General features: G+C 54.3%; 1 protein-coding gene across 1 annotated transcript; it reads right to left on the bottom strand.

Moving 5' to 3' along the window:
* Window positions 1-1,360: 1,360 nt before the first annotated feature.
* On the bottom strand, window positions 1,361-16,183 carry FAM83A (family with sequence similarity 83 member A). Its single transcript, XM_032415469.1, has 4 exons — window positions 15,704-16,183; window positions 9,004-9,171; window positions 7,255-7,379; window positions 1,361-1,895 (listed from the first exon to the last, which is right to left on the bottom strand). Exons 1-4 carry the CDS (start codon window positions 16,181-16,183, stop codon window positions 1,361-1,363), a joined length of 1,308 nt encoding a protein of 435 aa, XP_032271360.1.
* Window positions 16,184-18,475: the final 2,292 nt, after the last annotated feature.

Genomic DNA, 18,475 nt, shown 5'->3' with positions numbered 1-18,475 from the left:
GGGCTGAAGGGAGGAACCCTCTGGAGAGCGTGACTTGGGATGCCATGAGCTGTTGGGGTTCCGAAGCCAACAGGAGGAAGGGCTCTGTCCTCCCAGCCCTCCATGGCAAAGGCAAAGCTGCTGAGCCAGAGACGAGCGACGAGAAGACATTTGCTGAGGTGAGTTGGTGGCAGGGGGAGGTCACAGAAACAGGAAGATGCTTGCGGGGCTTCTGTGCCTACTTCTGTCAGGCTGGGACAGCCTGGGCCCCAACCCTCCCTCTACCTTTAATGCCCTTGTTCATCAGGCCTCCTTAACTGTCCCTTCTCTGGGAAGTGTCCCCTGACCTCCCCAAACTGGGCTGCCTGGCCCTCCCTGTGCTTGCTGTATTCCTTGTACCCCAAGATCTGGGACCACCTCCAGAACAGAGGGCGCACTGTGAATGTGACAGTGAATGAATGATGGGGCTTGTGAGGGCCCAGCATCCTTGCTTCAGGTGTCAACAAGCCAGATGGTCCCCGGCTCTGACTGCAAGGGGGCTGCAAGGTCAATGCCGAACCCTTCCTGGTTGCTTCGGGCTGCCCTGCGCTGCTGCAGGGCGCTGCTGCAGGGCGGTTCCCAGATCCTGGACAACACAAGCCCCTGGGACTGGCCCAGACTCAGGGACCTCGAGACCAGCCCAAGGCTCCCCAAAGCCAGAACCTGAGCTGATGAACCGCCTGGCTCAATTCCATCCCATAGACACCCTGGCTTGCCCCATCCTTGGGGGCTACAATTTCAACCGACCCCACACTACTTAGAGTGGCACATTCTGGGGCCTTATCCCTAATTCACCGGCCCCAGGGATACCTCACTACTATGCCTTTACCACCCTTCCCAGAAACATCCCGAAATGTTCCCATACCTTCTGTAGAGTGGGCCATTCCCGGGCACTGGGAAACAGGAGTACCTTGGTCACACCCACAGTCTGCCTCTTAGTGCCTCGGTTTACCCATATGTGAAACCTGGGCTGCATCTGCCCCTTCTTATATTACAGAGATTCAGGAAACATTATTATTAAAGCGCTGGCTGCTCTTTGGAAGAAAAGGACTCTATTTTCATGCTTTTGTCCTCTAGCTCCCCACCCCCCCACCTCCCTAGAACTTTCTGGAATGTGCTCCATAGGCCAAACTAGAGAGGGAACCCCTGGGACTGGGGGGTGTTGGCAAGTGAATGGTCACAGGCCTGGGAACAAACACAGGCAACGATGTTGTCCAAGCACTTTTAGTCCAAAGGGAAGCAAGTTCAAAAGCTGCTAGTCATTGAGGTGGGGTCCTTGGGCCAGACAGTCCAGGCATGCCCAGCCCCGGCCCTGGGAGGGCTGCTGGGGGGAAGCGACCCATCAGAAATGAGGGGAGGCTTGTAGAAATGGCCTCCAGATGTGGCCCGTCCGGGGCAGCAAGCCAAGCTGCTCTAGCTGCTGCCGCGTGGGCCTGTAGGCACTGAGGTTGCTGCAGGGAGCTGGGGCGGGGGCGAGGGGCCTCGGGGAGAAGTGCGCCTGTGGGCTCAGGGCCCCCCACGGGCCATGGTGGGGCCGAAGCCTGGGGGGCGGAGGGGGGCTGGGGGCCAGGGGACTGCTGGGCGCCGACGCCGCCGGCCGACTCTGGTTCTGGGGGTTGCTGCCTGTCGAGGGGCTGCTGAAGGGGTCGGAGGACGTGTGGTCGCTGGCCGAGCAGCTACTACCACTGAGGCGGCCAGGCGGGGGGCTGCGGCCTGCTCTGGGCTGCAGGGGCGCCACCGGCCTGGGGGACTTGGGGCCCATCACCGGCTTGGAGGAGGCGTAGAGGTGGCGGAGCTCCTCGTCAAACAGCTCCACCGCGGCGCCCGTGAACTTGGAGAGAATGTTCCGGTGGACGTGTCCGCAGAGCCAGGTGAAGCTGCAGGGGAGGAGGAGAGTGACGGGTGGGACCAGGGAGGCTCCTGCTGCAGCGGGGGGGTGGGGTGGGGGGTGGGATGTGGGCTCATGCAGGACTCGGGGGAACGACTTAACGTTAGCCCTCCGCTCCTCTGGCCTGCTCACTTCATCCCAGCAGAACCCCCGGAGGGCCACCTTGGTACCCGCTTCACGGATGGCAAGACCGTGGTGCAGAAACCAGCAAATGTTTGCAGGTGAACAGTGAAGACAAGAGATTGGATCTCTGGCCTCAGGGTTCCCTCCTGGTGCTCAGATCCTCACCTCTCCCTGCTGAAGCCCCAAACGGCTAAGCGACAGCTGAGTCCCAGTGTCCCCAACTCTGTGCTGATGAGTCCCCTAGCTGCTGAAGCCCCCTGTGAAGTGTGGGAACCCCTGCCTCTTCTAACCAAAGGGGGATCTGGGGAAGGCAGCTGCAAAACGTGGGCTGCTCCTCAGTGGGAGGGGAGGGAGAATCCCATGCTCTTCAGGAGGTGCAAGAGGGAACACAAGGCGGGCCCACAGGAACAGGAATGACAAGCCCCCCACCTCCAGCCCGGCCCAGCCTGCAGAGTCCCTGCTCTGTGAGGCAGGGTGGGGCCCAAGCAAGGCTGGGCCAATCCTGGGAAGAACAATGAGGCTTTGTTTATACCTCACCTCCCACCAGGAGCCACCCACACACCCCAGAGAGGTGAGCAGCTGATGCTGAGCCTAGGGCCAGCCAGGTGGCAGGGAAGGCGGCAAACGTGGGGACAGCGGGACTCTTGGCTACACTAAGATGTCAGTCACCCTGTGTTGTTTGAAATCAGACTAGATTAGGCCAAGCAACTGTGTGCTTTACGCAACGAAACAGGTCCAAGGGTGCCCTGGAGACTTTTCAGGCTCCCACGCCCTCTCTGCCTTCCACCCCAGGGGCCTCTGCACCCCCCTCAGGTCCCTTGGTGTCCCTGTCTCCCCTCCTTCACACCCTGCGTGGCCTTCATTCCATGCCCTAGCTTTTACACTTTATCACCACCCGTGGTAGGAAATACACGTCATTTCTATTGCTTTCTGGCCCTTAGTACATGGAATTGACTTCGTCACAATCTCTCATGACTGGTCTATTCCTGGCCCCTTTTAATTTTTGTAGCTATTTACTTAGTTATTTTAAATAATGTAATAAGCACCAACAAATCCACCACCTAAAATAAAAAGCTAGCATCTAACCATATGGTCCCTCCCAGCAACCTATTTTCCAGGTCCCCCTCAAAAGAGGGAATCATCACCCCGAATCCTGTGTCATAGTTCCCATACTTTCCTTTCTCTGTTAAAAAAATGTCTTATGTATTCTGGAAAGAAAATATTTTGGTTGTTTTTTAACATATATGTAATATTTGGGGTTTTTTCCCACTTAATATTATATTGCTAAGATTTATCCAAGTTATCTCTGGTTGCTGTCCCTCATTCATTTTTGACTGCTGTATAATATTCCACCAGTGGCTAGATCATGGTTTATTCATCCATTCTTCCATTGACAAGCATTCCCATTGCTTCAACAGTATTTCTGCTGTGACCAGCACTATAAGGAGCATTCTTACACATCTTTTACTGTCCCGTGGACTCATTCTCTTGGAAATAACCCTAGGTGTGGAATTGCTGGACTATAAACCAGATGAATAGTCAGCTTTAGGAGAAAATTCCAAACTCTTTTGAAAGTCACTATATGACTTGCAATCCCATCATCAATGTAGAAAAGATCCTGTATGGGGTGCCTGGGTGGCTCAGTCGTTAAGCATCTGCCTTCAGCTCAGGTCATGATCCCAGAGTCCTGGGATCGAGCCCCACATCGGGCACCCTGCTCTGCGGGAAGCCTGCTTCTCCCTCTCCCACTCCCCCTGCCTGTGTTCCCTCTCTCGCTGTGTCTCTCTCTGTCAAATAAATAAATAAAATCTTTAAAAAAGAAAAGAAAAGATCCTGTACATCCAGCATTTGGTATTGTCAGTCTTATTTTTTTTGCTACTTGAAAAGGTATAAAATGGTAACCGGTTCTAGCCTTGATTTGCATTTTTCTGGTCACTTATAATGCAGAACACCCCTTCATGTTTTCACATGCATTTGCTCCTGGCTGAAATGCCCACTCCCGCCTCCCACCTGCTCTTCCTTGTGCTGCTTTGCTCTTATGATTCACAGGAGTTCTTTGTGGTTCTTGACACTAATCTTGTCAGGGCATCATGAAAACCTGCTCCCACTCTGTAATCTGACTTTTCACTTTCTTTCAGCTATCTTTCAATGAACCAAAGTTCTTCATCGTAATATAGTTGGGTTTAGCAATCTTTTATAGTCAAGGCTTTTTTGTGTTGTGTTTAACACAAAAGAGGGGTGTCTGGGGGCGCCTGGGGGGCTCAGTCAGTTGGGCGTCTGCCTTCAGCTCAGGTCATGATCCTGGGGTCCTGGGATCAAGCCCCGCATCAGGCTCCCTGCTCAGCGGGGAGCCTGCTTCTCCCTCTGCCCACTACCCCTGCTTGGCTCCCTGTCTCTCTAATCAATAAAATCTTAAAAAAAAAAGAGGGGTGTCTGTGTTAAGACACCTAATCCTTATGCTAAGGTCTAAAAGATATTCATTTATTCTTTTCTACTAAGAGTTTTAAAGTTTGTTTTTGACATTTCAGGCCTTTTAATCTATCAGAAGGTGATTTTTTGTGTGTGTGTATGTATGAAGTGGAATCCAATTTTCCGTGTAGAGAATTATTTTTTTTTTCCAGTTTCTCCTTTCCCCACCACTCTGACACGCCCCATCATGGGTGGGCCTGTCTCTGGGCTTTCTGCTCTGTTCCATCTGTCAGTCTGTCTGCTCCTCGTCCAATGCCACGTTGTCATGATGACTCCAGCTTCACGAGGCGTCCTGATCTCTGGCAAGTCCTCCCTGCCTGTTCTTCTTCAGACTTATCATGGCTAATCTTGGAGAAATATATTTAATACATGACCTACTCACATATACAAACACATACATCACCACACAACAGTTTCCAGAACATTCCTTACCTCAGTGTGCCCTCAGTATGTTTATTCTATCCTATTTCATTATATAAAAAAAAAAAATTCCAGGCATCATCCAGTAAATTGATTTCATATCCTGCTAACGGATAATGATGCACAGGGTTTGAAAACACTTTGTTCCTCTAGCTACACTGGATGGCCAGGACCTTACGTGGACATTCATTCATTCATTCAGCAAATATTATGGTCATATATAATGTTCAGGCACTGGATGAACTGTACTTCATGCCAGGAACACAACAGAGAAGAAAACAGACCCAATCCAGGGCCTGACATCATGTTTACAATCCTGGCTAACCAAGTCCACAGAGAGGCTCTCTAGGAGATGATCTGGAAACTATAAGATAAGGAGTTAGCAGGATAAGACAGCAGGAATGACCTCTCCAGCAGAGGGAATACACAGCAAGTGCAAAGGCCCTGAGGCCTCAAAGAGCATGAGAGACCTGGAGGAGCACAGTGTGGCCACAGCATACTGGGGAGGAAGGAGAATCCTGCCCAGACAGAGGCCATGCTAAGCATGATTTTTTTTTTTTTCTTTACTAGGAGCAGTGACAAGCATGGAAGGATTTTAAGGATGCAAGTGATCTGATCTGGTTTGTGTTTTAAAATCTTTCTGTTCCAGGTAGAGAAAGCTCAGAGGTGGAAGTGTGGGTCAGGGCAGGAAAGGAATCAGGGCCAGTTAGGTTCTCATGCTGTGCCCACCAAGGCCCAACCCCAAAGGCACCAACCTCCTGGACCTGCCAGCAGAAGCCGGAGCTCCCTCCTGGTTGGCCCCAGGGCAACTTCTTAGCTCATGCTGATCTTAGAGCACACACCACACCGCTCTGTGGCCGTTTACCCATGTTTCTTGATAACAGAGACAAGCTTTGTGTCCCCCGCACCTGGCACGGTGCCTATGCTGGGGTAAGACTTACTACAAGAGCTTAAATGTTGAAATGCACACCCCTCCCTCCTCAGCCCCAACCCTCAGCTGAAGATGTGCACAGGGCTCTTCAGTTTGGGAGAACTGTCTACAACCAGGGCCAAAATATCTGAAGCCCAGGGACAGCTGCATTGAAAGATGGGATGGAGACTTGTGTTTTGTATTAACTAGAGACAACCCTGAGAGACCCGGGGAGAAGCATCGTCCTCAAGGCTGGCAAGCAGATCACCTTTGACTGCTGAGTGCAAACCAAGTTGTCCTGCCCTCTCTCCGGGAGCTGGATTCTTCAGTTCTTGGGAATGGCCCTGCATGTCTTCAGGCCCGCCGCCCCCCTCCTCCTGGCCCCTCCCCTATTAGGGTGACAAGCCCGGAAGACGCTGGAGAGCTGGGGATCCTCGTCAAGGAAGCTGGTGGCCCTGGGTCAATCACCTACCCTCTCCGTGCCTCAGTTCCCCCATCTGTTCATTGGAAGAATAATGCTTCCCTCAAAGGGTTGTCATGATTAAATCCTTCCTAAAGGTCTGATCACACCTGGCCTAGGGCCTGACACAAAGCTCAACAAGGTTAGTTCTGCTTCCTTCTGCCCCTACCAAGGGCAAGCTAGCCCCACCCCCACCTCGGCATGATGAGCTCCACAAGGGCAAATACAGACTGTCTCTTTTCTGTACTGGTCTTTTTTTTTTTTTTAAGCAATCTCTACACCCAGCATGGGGCTTGAACTCACAACCCCAAGATCAAGAGTCACATGCTCTACCGACTAAGCCCGCCACGACTGGCTATTGTTTATCTCCTTGGTTTGAATGGGAGCTCCAGAGCCGCACCCCAGCCTTGAAGCATGCCTGGTATGTACCCAGTGGGTCTCTACATAGCTGTCGAATAAATGAAGGAACAGAGAGGTGCAGTGACTTGCCCAAGGTCACCCAGCCAGGAAGCTACAGAGCCGGGAATTGAACCTCTGTTGTCTGACTCCTAGTTTAGGCTGCTGCCACGGCCAGTCCCTAGCACCAGCCTTAGGTCCATGGAATTTGGACACACTTCTGCAAAAAAGTAGGACACACACACACACACACAGCCCAAAACAAATTGCATAGCTTTACCATCACGCCTGAGAGAGCTGAGGAGGGAAAAAGAAGATTCTGTGTCCTATTGTAATCTGCAAGGAAACTTGGAAGTGCCTCTCTACCCTGAAGCCCCCCGCCCCCTCCACGAAGGGTCCAGATGTCCCCCTTCTGCCCAGGCTGGTCCTGCCTCCAGCCTCATGTATGTGAAGCAGCCCCAGCGTGGCCCAGGGCTGGGAGGGGTAAGTGCCTGAGCGGCTGGGGGTGCTCTGCACCAGGCTCAGCCTTGGCCTCCTCGAAGCCGTCGGCAGGTGAAACCCCGTGCTCACCTGTACGATCCCGACAGGACATATCTCCAGTCCGAAATGATGAACTTCTCCCGGATTTGGCCGGCGAACTTCCGGCCTGATTTGGCACAGTACACCTCTCCCTCCACACTCCGGACGGAAATGTTCTGTTGGAAGGACAGTCAAGGCGTCATTCACTAATTACATGCATATAGATAGATACACGTTTGCCTAGGAAAACATCTGGAAGGATGCTCAGCAAGACACAGGCAGGGGTTATCTCTAATTCATAGGCTCATTGGCTATTTTTATTTTTCCCTTGGCTGAATTTTCTAAATTCTTTTCATTGTCCTGACATTATTTGAGTCATGGCGGGGGAAGGGGGGAGGAAAAAGGAGATGGTAGAATTTAAACAAAGTGGCAAACAGAAGAAAGATGAGGGCCTAATGTCCATGGAGCCCTCCATCTAGGCTCCCAGGGACCACAGAGGCCTGGCAAGCCCAGCCTTGCCCTATAAGTGGCTTTAGTGACATGAGTCCCTGACCCCAAGCTGGTCAGAGGGAAGTGCAGCTGGAGGGGGTACCTTTGCAGAGACCTCAGTGGACCCTAGATTTTCCTAAGGAAAGGTGTGTCCACAACCCAAATCATGGCCCCGTTTGTCCCTTCCCCTGCCCCCAGGAACCTGCTGCCCCAGCCCTCAGCCAGAACCCTTGGGAGGCTGGAGAAATGAAAAGGTGGGTAAAGCACGGGTATCTCAGAAAGGTAGGATACTGCTGGGATCCCCTGAATGTCCCTGGTGGCTGGGCAGGCTCTGGGAAGGGGATGCGCAATGCTTCCAACAGCGATTCCCAGCCCCTCCATAAGCTCTGTGACACGTTAAGAGGAGGGCCGAATCCCACCGTCCCTTGGGGGACAGAGGACTGGCAGGCGTGGCCGGCATGGGCCACGGAGGCAAGGCCCACGCTGACTCTCTGCACCTCTGTCGATGGCCTCCTGTTGAGGAGGTGTGATCCTGGCCAAGCAGACCCAGTAAGCCCAGGACCGAGGCCTGCCGCTCCGGGAGGTGCCTGAACTCAGCTGCGTCCCAGGCAGTGAGGAGGGGACGCGCAGGAGAAAGGGAGGATGGCAGGGTCTCCCGGAGGCTGACCTGACCGAGCTAGAGCGGGGTCACCAAGGGACCCACCCATCCACTGTTCCTCGGAGCCTGCTCATAAACACTGGGTGGTTTTACATCGGACCTTGAATTAGCTGCCCTAAATCTGACATGACTAAATGAACCCTTATCTCTGGGTTTCTCTTCTCCTTGCCAGAAGAAGGAAGTCAGTGGGGAATTGGGTTCAGTCCAAGAGGATCAGCTTCCCGTCGGGGCTGACTCGTGGATGCTGCCCTGGCCTGTGAAGTGAGGCCACGGGGTTTCTTCAGCCAAGAGGACAAAAGGCATGTGCAGCAGAGATTGCTGCTCACGAGACACCCATGGGCCCCCTTCGGTTCCCAGCCCCCGTGTATCTTCGTGAGGCTGTAAGCAGGAGTGAAGGCAATCTCTTCCAGGTCAGGTCCTGCAGCATCCCTCTGCTCTCTCCCTGCCACGGCCATCTGGGAGGCCACGTATTCCTTACGGTGTAACTACGGGATGAGGGAGGGCTGTCTGTCCTACGCTGGACTTTGAGCAAGAAATAAACCTTTACTACGTTAAGCCATTGAGATGGGGGGCGGGGAGGGTTCTGTTAGCATGGCGTAAGCTATCCTATCCTAATACAAAATCCCTTTTGGATGCTCACTGGGGGCCCCTACCTTGAGGTGGCTGTCAGAGATCTGGACTTTGTCACACATCTCTTGGAAGAGCTTCACACCTCCCTGGTCCAGGAGCACACAGACAAACACCCCACGCTTGTTGGCCGCCTCTAGAATGTCACAGAAGATCTCCACATCCGTGAACATATCCATCACGATGGCCAGGACCTGGGCCAGGGCAGAGGGGTGGAACCAAAAAGAGTCAGGGGCCAGGTGCTAACTGGTTTCAGCAGAGCTTCCCAAGTCCCGGTGGCCCTAAGAGAGCAGTTCCCATTGCTGCTGCCCTGGAGGAGAAAGCATGAGATGGGGGGCTCTGCCAGGGCAGCATTCGAGGGAACAGAGCTGGAGTGGAGGCCTCCGCCCTGACTCCATCCGTCCAGCCCAACCACTGACCGTCCGGCCTCCCGGCCCACTGCTGGAGTGCGGCATGCACGGGAGGAAGGAGACGAAGGCAGAGACGGAGCACAAGGAGGGGAAAAGGAGAACAGGAGGTGACCAGGCAGGCTCAGAGCTGAGGGATGGATTCAACGTCACGGCTGCTCAGCCATGTGGAGCTCGAAGGCACTCTATGGCCCCTGGTTTTCAAATGTTTTTAAGCCACGGAATACTGCCTCGAACAAAATCCCCGTGGAGACCCTACAGATCGACTGGACAAGGCTGAGCTGCCCCAGTGGGATGCAGAAGGGAGTCCTCCTCTATCATAACAGAATCCTGGGGAGGGGGGCAGAGAGCCCTAGAAATCCAGCAAAAGGGGGAGACGTGCGTACGCCCGCCTGCAAAGGACCCACCCCTCCTGTTGCCAGCCAATCTCACTTTAAGCAATCACTTCTCCACAAGCAACGTGGCTTGGGCGGGGCCACTGCCAGGCGTCGGATTGGGCGCGGGGAGGGCACATCACCAAGGCCAGACCAATGAGAGCACGGCATCCCCTGCTGGCCACAGAGATTGGCCCAGGGCTGCTCACATGACCTAAGTTATTCTAATGAGGGCCGGCCCAGGACTTCTGCGGGGACTGGGGGAAAGGAGCGGGGGTTGCTCAGCTCGTGGAGGAGGAGCTACAGCTGCTAGCAGCCATCTTGCCGCCACGTGGGGACAGCCTGCCTGAAAATGAAGTCACCCCCGCGGAAGCAGGACCAAGCACATTGCCAGCAGCATCCTTCGAACATCTGGTTTCAGTCATGCTTGGAAGCCAGTCCTACCCTTGACTTTCCCACTGTAGATGTCAATGCATGCTCCTCTTCTTAGACTTGTTTGGGGTTGTTTTCCACGGTATTGTGATTTATAAAAAGAAATGTATATTTGGTCTTTGTCCTTGTTTCTGGCACCAAGCTCTAAAACACTTGGAATTTCCTAAGTGGTGAGAGCGGAGAGATAAAGGTCCTTTGTTATGTTAATGAGGTGACTTTTGAATGAGGGCTGGTTGCCTGGGGAACCAACTAAGTGATTAGAGGGTTGGAATTTTCTGTCCCTCCTACCCCCTACCCCAAGGAAAGAGAGAGGGGCTGGAGGTTGAATCAACTGCCAATGTCAATGATGTAATCATTCGTGGTGTAACTGAAGCCTACCTAAAAACCCAAGAGGATGGGTTCAGAGAGCTTCTGGGTTGGTGATTTGGGGAGAGCAGAGTGCTCAGAGAAGGTGTGGAACTTCCCTGCCCTTCCCCATACCTTGCTCGGTGCATCTCTTCCATCTGGCTGTTCCTGAGTTCTACCCCTTATAATAAACTGGTAATCTAGAAAGTGAAATGTTTCTTTGTTGTGAGCCACTCTAGCAGATTGATCAAACCCAAGGAGGGGGTCATTGGAGTCTCCAGTCTGAGCTTGGGACTGGCATGGGTTGGGTTGGGACACCCAGCTGGTGGCTGAGAATTGCTCGGTGGTGGGGACCCCCACACAGTGGGATTAGAGCAGAATTAGACGGCTGTCAGCCAATCAAAAGTCTGTCCTAATACCCAAATTGTGGCATGTCGACATGTGGATATGGCAGCCATTAGCAATGATAATTATAATGGTCACATAAAAACTGTGAGACGTGGCGAAATGTTGAAGCAAAACTGCTGTATGATCCATGCTCGACACAGATGTATTAGCAATGAATGAATTCGGTGAAAAAGGTTAACAGAGCACAAAATGATGGTCCGTCCGGTATGATTGCCAGTGAGGGAAAGTGGTGTGTAGACACATAAGTGAGCACAAAGCCAAAATGAGCAGTCACGTTTGGACTGGGCACTACGGCAGTTTTCAACATTACCTGTAATAACGTTCCACCATTTTTCTAATAATTACTATATAGTATATATAGTAATTATGTATATGGAATATAGAGATATATATGTATATACAGATATGTAGATATATTGTCCATCAACATCTGGGAAGTAGCCAGGACAAGAAGAGGGTCATTGAAACAGACCAAGGAGATGTCTGGTACCCACGTGGAGTTGACTTGCTGCTCAGATGATGTGACTGTCCGGACAGGGGAAGGAACTGCCCAGGTTAGAAGTCAGAAAAGATGCTGAAATAGCGAGGCCACGCTCCTTTAGAGCCGTGGCCCTGTCAGCACATGATTGTCTCTGCACATTTAAACTTACGGTGCCAACAGCAACCAAGGCCCTCTCTGCCGGAAGAGAAATGCGTCCTCCTTGAGGGCGGTATAGGTGAAAGGGACACTTCTCTCTCCCCAGGAGGTCAGTAAATCCTCCCCAGGTGTGTTCCAGCAAGTCCTTGCTTCCCAGAGACAGGGCTGGTGACAGATTGAACAGAGAAGGGGCCATGTTTGCAAATAATCCCAGGTCATGATTGAAGGGATGCTTAGAAAAACAGGCTCACGATGTCTAGGTTTATCCTGTTGGCCTCCTGTTAGGATTGGCTCCCAGGCGGATTGACTCAAGGCCCATAACCTCTTCAGTCCCCTGCGTGGTCATGCTACCTTACAGGGTGTCGTGGGATGAATGACGACCTCCCGAAAGATATGTCCACCAGAACCCGTGGACGTGATCTCCCCCTTGGAAAAAGTCTCCACAGGTGCAATTAAGACTTTCAAGATGAGATCATCCTGGATTATCCGGTGGGCCCTAAATCCAATGGCAAGTGTCCTTGTAGAAGACACCCAGAGGAGAGACAGGGAGAAGAGGGGGAGCTACGTGAAGACAGAAGCAGAGCCTAGAGTAAGACGGCCACAAGTCAAGGAACACCCACAGCCACCAGAAGCTGGAAGCAGAAGACAGGACCCTCCCCCAGAGACTTCAGAGCAAGGAGGGCCCAACTGACATCTTCATGTTCGGTCTGGCTTTCGGAATTAGGAGAGAATAAATATCTCTTGTTTTAAACCACCAGCGGGGTGGTAACTGTCACAGCAGTCCTGGGACACTAATACGGAGGGGTCACACACAGTCCAGGCCACAGTGCTCTACGGGGTGTTAGGGAACCGTGGCTCCAGCCGCCGTGCTACTGGCGATGAGCTGAGAGCCTTTGGACAAGTCACTTACCCTCTCTGGACCTCAGTTTCTTTACCGATAAAACACTGCTCAAAAATAGAACATTAGCTATCATTCAAGCTGCATCTAACCCTGAGCCCAGATAATATAAATGAAACCAGGTGCAAAAAGCAAAGGTTTTTATTCTTGTTTGTAGTGAAAATATGACTATGATTTTATATGCATTATGAGCAAGTATGAATCATGTTAGAATAACACTATGTAAACATGCTTTAGTCCAGGGTATGGAAAAGGATTAAAATTAGTGCTGACACCTCTAGGGGCACAAAAAAGAAATAAAGTAGGCCAATCCACTGGGCCAGCACGTTGGGGTGGGGTTGGCTGAGACGAAGGAAGTGCTTCTTCGACCCCTCGCTGAAGGAGGAAGCCTGGCAGGCCGGCTCTGGGAATCTGAGCTGCACAGAGACCCAGGAGCCCCACCAGGGGGATGCTGGTCCTCTGGGGCTCTACCCACAGGCAAGGGTCATCCTGTGGGGACCTCAAATCCTGGCTGAGAGTCCCTCACCCCCTGCCAGACAGATGGGAGCTCCTCCGGACCAGGAAACCCTGCCGCCTCGAGAATGTCAGGGTGGAGGAGGTCCTGGACAACGAGGGACCACCGACAGCCCAGAGCCTGCTGACACTGTTCCAACTAGCCAGTCCTAAGCTGTTCGCTCTGCCTGCCCTCCCTTTCCTGCAAAAGCACAGTAAGGGCCTGTGCCCATGCGTTCTTCTGGCCCCTTCTGCCTCCCCACGCACCGTGGTGCTTCCTGTGTGGTCCAGCATGGCCTGCTCCGCCCCCTGCTTCTAGAGAGCTCTGAGCAAAACCTCCTTGTTTCTTGCCAGTCATTTCCATGGCACGTCTTCCCACCGGCGGGACACCCAGCCCTCTTACACCTCCTGCCCTTTGCCTGGACTCCCTCTCCCTTTCCCTTCCTTCTCTGCCTGACCACCTCTTACTCAGCCTCTGAGACTCAGCTCAGGGGCCCCCTCCTCCGTGAAGCCTGCCTTAGTCACCCTGTCCTCCCCTCGCGGGCACAGAGGGTTGCTCACACCCAGGGCTGCCTCCCACCCCATGTCCCCTTCTCCTCCCCTAATGGGCAGGCAGAGGCAGGGAGCTCCCCAGAGGGAGGGAGGCCTCTGGTTCTGCTCTGCCATCCTGGGTGCAGGGCCCGGCTATGAATTAGGCTTTGGGGAATAAAGGAATGCGAGCACGGAGGGAAAGAGGGAGAATTCCTGCTAGTTTAGGGAGTGGAAACTGGTCTGGAAAACACGGAGCTCTGTTTGCTTTCCTCTCAGGAGGCTGAAGCCATAGGGGGAACATGCAAACCTACCCACCCTCTGGCTCTGAGTGGAGAGGCAGGGTCACAGCCTGCTTCCGTGGACAGCCTATGATGCGGTTCCAGCCCCCCTGGCATCTCTGTGGGGTCAGGTCACCCCTGAGCCCGTGTGTGTGTGTGTGTGTGTGTGTGTGTGTGTGTGTGTGTGTGTGAAGACTATCAACACACTCTGCCTGCAGGGGCCTGAGAGAAAACAAAGTCTGGGGGGGGGGGGGTGCCTGGGTGGCTCAGTCGTTAAGTGTCTGCCTTCGGCTCAGGGCACGGTCCCAGGGTCCTGGGATCGAGTCCCACATCGGGCTTCCTGCTCAGCAGGGAGCCTGCTTCTCCCTCTCCCTCTGCTGCTCCCCCTGCTTGTGCTTGCTCTCCCTCCCTCTCTCTCTCTCTCTCTCTCTCTCTCTCGCTCGCTGTGTCTCTCTGTCAAATAAAGAAATAAAATATTTTTTTTAAAAAAGAAAGAAAACAAAGTGGGGGAAGCTCATCAAGGCCTGGGACAAGAGGGCGTGGTGGGGACTGTGGCAAAGGGGACTCACCCACCAAAGAGGGGGTCGCCACCTTCTTACTTTCAGATGAAATCTTCAGGATTTTAAGTGTTGTCTTAAATTCATAACATGCTGTATTGGTGAAACAAAGCATATCAGGGGCCTCGGGGCCACAGAGGGAGGGAAGCCTCGCTGGGTGGGGAGGAGGGGACAGGGGAGGACTCAGCCGGGGGATTGCTTCAGCAATTGCTGGAGTCCCTCTGCCCCTTCCCCAGCTGCAGCGGGAAGCCACCGGATGGGAGAACTGATGACCAAATGCCCGTCACCGTGCCTGAAATTCTACCGGCCAAGCTCTGGCCATGAATTTTTTTTTTTTTTTAAAGATCTTATTTATTCATTTGAGAGAAAGAGCATGAGTGGTGTGGAAGGGCAGAGGGAGAAGGAGAAGCAGACTCCCCTCTGAGCAAGGAGCTGGATGCAGGGCTCAGTCCCAGAACTCTGGGATCATGACCTGATCCGAAGGCAGACACTTAACCGACTGAGCCACCCAGGTGCCCCTATTTTTCTTCTTCTAAAGTCATCTATTAAAATGTAAATACTCTGCGGAAAAACCTTCTCTCTGCCTATTCTGTCTTCTGTCTGACCACCAGCTGGATTCAGGGGCTGCCCAGTCATTTGTGGGCAGACAGGTCTATGCTGAGTCTGAGAGGACAAGGGACAAGCGTGTGCCTCAGTGGACTGGCCCCTTCATTTGGAAGCACAGAGGTGAGGCGCCTGGCCTAGCCAGGGGGGAGTTCAGGAGACCCTTCCTGAGAAAGGGACATGGGTGCTGCGTCCTGAGGAAGGAGTAGGCCTTCGTCAGGTGAAAAGCAGGGAAGGTGAGGGGGTCCCAGGCAGAGGGAACGGCACATGCAAAGCCCCGAAGACAGAGCAAGGGGGGCTGGAGAGTCTGCAGGTTCCCTCGGGACTGAGTGGCAGGAGCTGGGAGAGGAGCTGGAGAGGTTGTGAGCCATAAGGACTTTGCTCTTCCCACTGTGGGCAATTGGGAGCCATGGAGGGCTCTAAGCAGGGAAGGGACCAAGTTAGATTTGAAGCATAGAATAAGTGCTCTACTACAACAGGGAGACTGGGTGGGTGGGGGTCAAGATGGAAGACGAGGGGCAGGCAAGAAGCTACTGCAGGAATTCCAGTGATGGGTAGGGGTGGTCTGGACGTGGACTGTGACAGGTGGGATCAGAAAGTCAGCGATCCAGGGCAAGACAGAATAACATCCCTGACTCCATCCTCAGACCCGGTCTTCTGAACTCCGTGCCTTGGAGCAGGACCCACCCCCCTCTTCCTCCTCCGCCAGCACCATTCCTCCCCCCACCGCATGGCCAAGGAGACACAGGCCCCACCACGGATACCTGGCTGGTCCGGCTGATGCAGCGGCGAATGAGGTCTCTGATGTTGTTGTGCTTGTCCATCTGGAAGTACACAGTGGCGCTGGACTTTTCCCTCAGGTAGGGCTTCTCGGCTGAGGCCCAGGTGTGCAACAGGGTCGGCTCGCTGCCCTCGGAGGCCATGGGGAAGTAGGTGCCTGAGTGCAGGGAGTGGGAGTCCATTCCCCGGGGGCCTGCCTCTGCCCCTCCTGGGGGCTCCAGGGCACAAGCGGGCTCCTTGGCCTGGGCCTGGATGTACTGGGCCTCCACCGAGGACAAGAAGTCTACCTCACCTTCCTGGCTGAGCGCCTGCCGGTACGCCTCAGGACCCCCATCCAAGAGGGCATCTGTGGCCAGCCGGGCACTCTCATTGTCGCTGAAATCGGCCCTAGTGGGCCGGACCCACTGGCTCTTGACCTCTTCCAGGCGTTTCCGGATCTTACCCACATGCCTGGACCGGCTCATGTTGCCCCGGCCCTGAGTCGTGGCGGGCAGGAGGCCGCGGCTTGAGCTCCTCCTGATGTCAGGGCAAGTGGGCCACACCACCGGGGAGGGGAGCCCTCAGCGCTCCCGGGAAGCACGCAGCATCCACCTACCACGCCTCGCGCCCTCTCCAACGAGGTGACTTACCACTGGCCTGAGCGACACTTGCCTGGGATCATCCTCTCGGCCAGGCCCTGGCTTATCTTGGGTGCCACCGCCCTGCCCGCGGGCCCGAGGGCCGGCTCCACCACGCCCCGGCACACTCAGCCCTGGGAGCCGTCCTCCGCGCCCAGCAGCCGGCCCGCATGCCTTGCACAACTCTCCGGGGGCCCCGGCCTGCGATGCAGAGCAGGGAGGCTCTCCCAGCACCCCCGGGGGCCTCGGCCCCTCCCGTGCTCTCAGTTCAAACGCCATTGGTGCAAGACGAGAACTCCCCTGCGGGGGAAAGAGGTTGCCCCTGAGATTGCGCCAGCGTGGGGAGGGAAGCTGGCCGCGGGCCAGGCAGAGCCGTGCACCAGGCATACTCCCTTCTCCCAGAGACAGCGAGTTCCCGGCCTCCGGTCCTCTGAAAAAGCTTTGCTCTGCTCCCTCTCTCCCCTACTGTGCTGGCCACAGTCGTGTTTGAACAGAGCCCCCCAGAGAAGCTCCAGTCTGTGGGCTGCACGACCTGCTTGGAGGAGGGCCTGGAGAGGAAGCTACCCTTGTGTCTGGGCCCCGGGGGCGTTGGGACCTGTCTCCCAGCGGGAGGGGCAGGGGGTAGCAGGTGTGTTTGAAATATAGGAACAGCTAAGGGGGAAGGCACATTTTCTTTCCAGGTCAGGTCATGGTCAAGTCCATGTCGGCGGAATGCAATGTCTGTCTTTGGGTTCAGCCAGAAACAGACTGAGACAGGATTCGAGTATAAGTAGCCCATTGGAAGGTGATTCTAAGAAGCGCCAGTCGGGGAGGGAGGAGTGAGACAGGATGGGACAGGCAGGGAGCCACCACGGGGCACGCTACGAGCAGGCTACTGTGGTGCCCATCTGGGATTTATTAACATCGAGGGACCATCTGGGGTCATTCCTGCCGGGCCCCCTGGGAGATGGTCTAGGGGACCTCTTTGAATTTTCCTACCCAAAGGGTGAGAATTTATCTACCAGCCTCCATTTGTCATCGGCGGAGGGCTGCTCCTGGGCCCACATTAACCCCCACGGGGCGGGCCTGCCCTGTGCTCACCCAGCACAACCCTGAAGCCAGAGGAGGCATGCGGTCAGACTCCCCGGGGCGCGGTCAGAGGCTCACGGGAGAGGGGAGGGCTAAGGGGATCAAGTAGGGCCCTGACAATGTCTGCTAAAAGAACTCTGCAGAACACTGGGACTGTGGGGTCCTCGCACGGCTGGCATTGAGGAAGAGCCAGAAGTCTGTCTGGGGCTTGTCTATTTGGAGGAAAATCGCTGTCAGCATCTGTAACCCACCGAAGCTGCAGCCCAAGCGGCTCCATCCAGGGGGAGAGCAGGATTTTTAAAAGCACAGCCCAAAGAAGAGAAAAAGAAATTAAAAGAAATTTCTTCTCCTCTTCTGAAGGTCATTGAAGAAATCCAGTTCACACCCTCAGCGACCCTGCCTTTATTGGAGGTTATCTAATCCCTGGAGCCCTCGGGACGACAAACCTAACAAACTCTCTCCCCAGTGCCCTTCTGGCTCCATGCCCTTCCGCCAACTCTTGCTGATGCTGATTGACTTAACCTCTTTCCCACGTTCTCCTCTGAACCTGCTTCCTCTCTGGCCCTCCTCAGTCCCTTCTCCCGTTCTGCGTCACCTATGTCCAGTGCCCAGTCTGCTGAAACCAGCCTGGGGAGGGGAGGAATGATCCCTGGGATTTGTTCTGATTCACACCCAGGCTCGAAAACTGTCCGCGGCTCTCCATTGCCTGCCATGTTAAGTTCCATTTCCAAGGCTCACGTTGGAGACACTGTGTGCTTGAGACCTGTGTGAACATTCCAGCCTGTCCTCTCCTACACTGGGCTATCCTTGAGTGCTCGCAGCAGGCTGGCCATCTGTGCTGAGGAAGACACAGATTAGTGGGCCTCATTTCACAGATGAGGAACCCAAGGCTCAGAGAGGTTGAGTAGCGTGTCCAAGATCACACAGCTAGTGAGTGGCATAGCCTGGGCACTGTCACTCCAAAGTCCGTGTATTTTCCCCTGGCCAAGCTTCACCCTTCCCCTCCCCTCCCCTTTCCCTTTCTACTCTCAGAACAATCCACATCCTCTTACCAGTTCCAGAATGTATACA

This window comes from Phoca vitulina, unplaced genomic scaffold (assembly GCF_004348235.1).
Source record: "Phoca vitulina isolate PV1807 unplaced genomic scaffold, GSC_HSeal_1.0 scaffold18, whole genome shotgun sequence".
In the NCBI taxonomy this organism is placed as follows: Eukaryota; Metazoa; Chordata; class Mammalia; order Carnivora; family Phocidae; genus Phoca; species Phoca vitulina.
Note: the sequence above shows the minus strand (reverse complement) of the source record. Positions and strands in the feature narration are given on the sequence as shown.

Excerpts from the sequence above, each read along its gene's own strand:
- FAM83A (XM_032415469.1), bottom strand. The coding sequence starts at position 16,183 with ATGAGCCGGTCCAGGCATGTGGGTAAGATCCGGAAACGCCTGGAAGAG. Across the intron at positions 9,172-15,703 it reads GCATCAGCCGGACCAGCCAG|GTCCTGGCCATCGTGATGGA; the intron begins GTATCCGTGGTG and ends GCCCTGGCCCAG. Across the intron at positions 7,380-9,003 it reads TCTCTGACAGCCACCTCAAG|AACATTTCCGTCCGGAGTGT; the intron begins GTAGGGGCCCCC and ends TCCTTCCAACAG.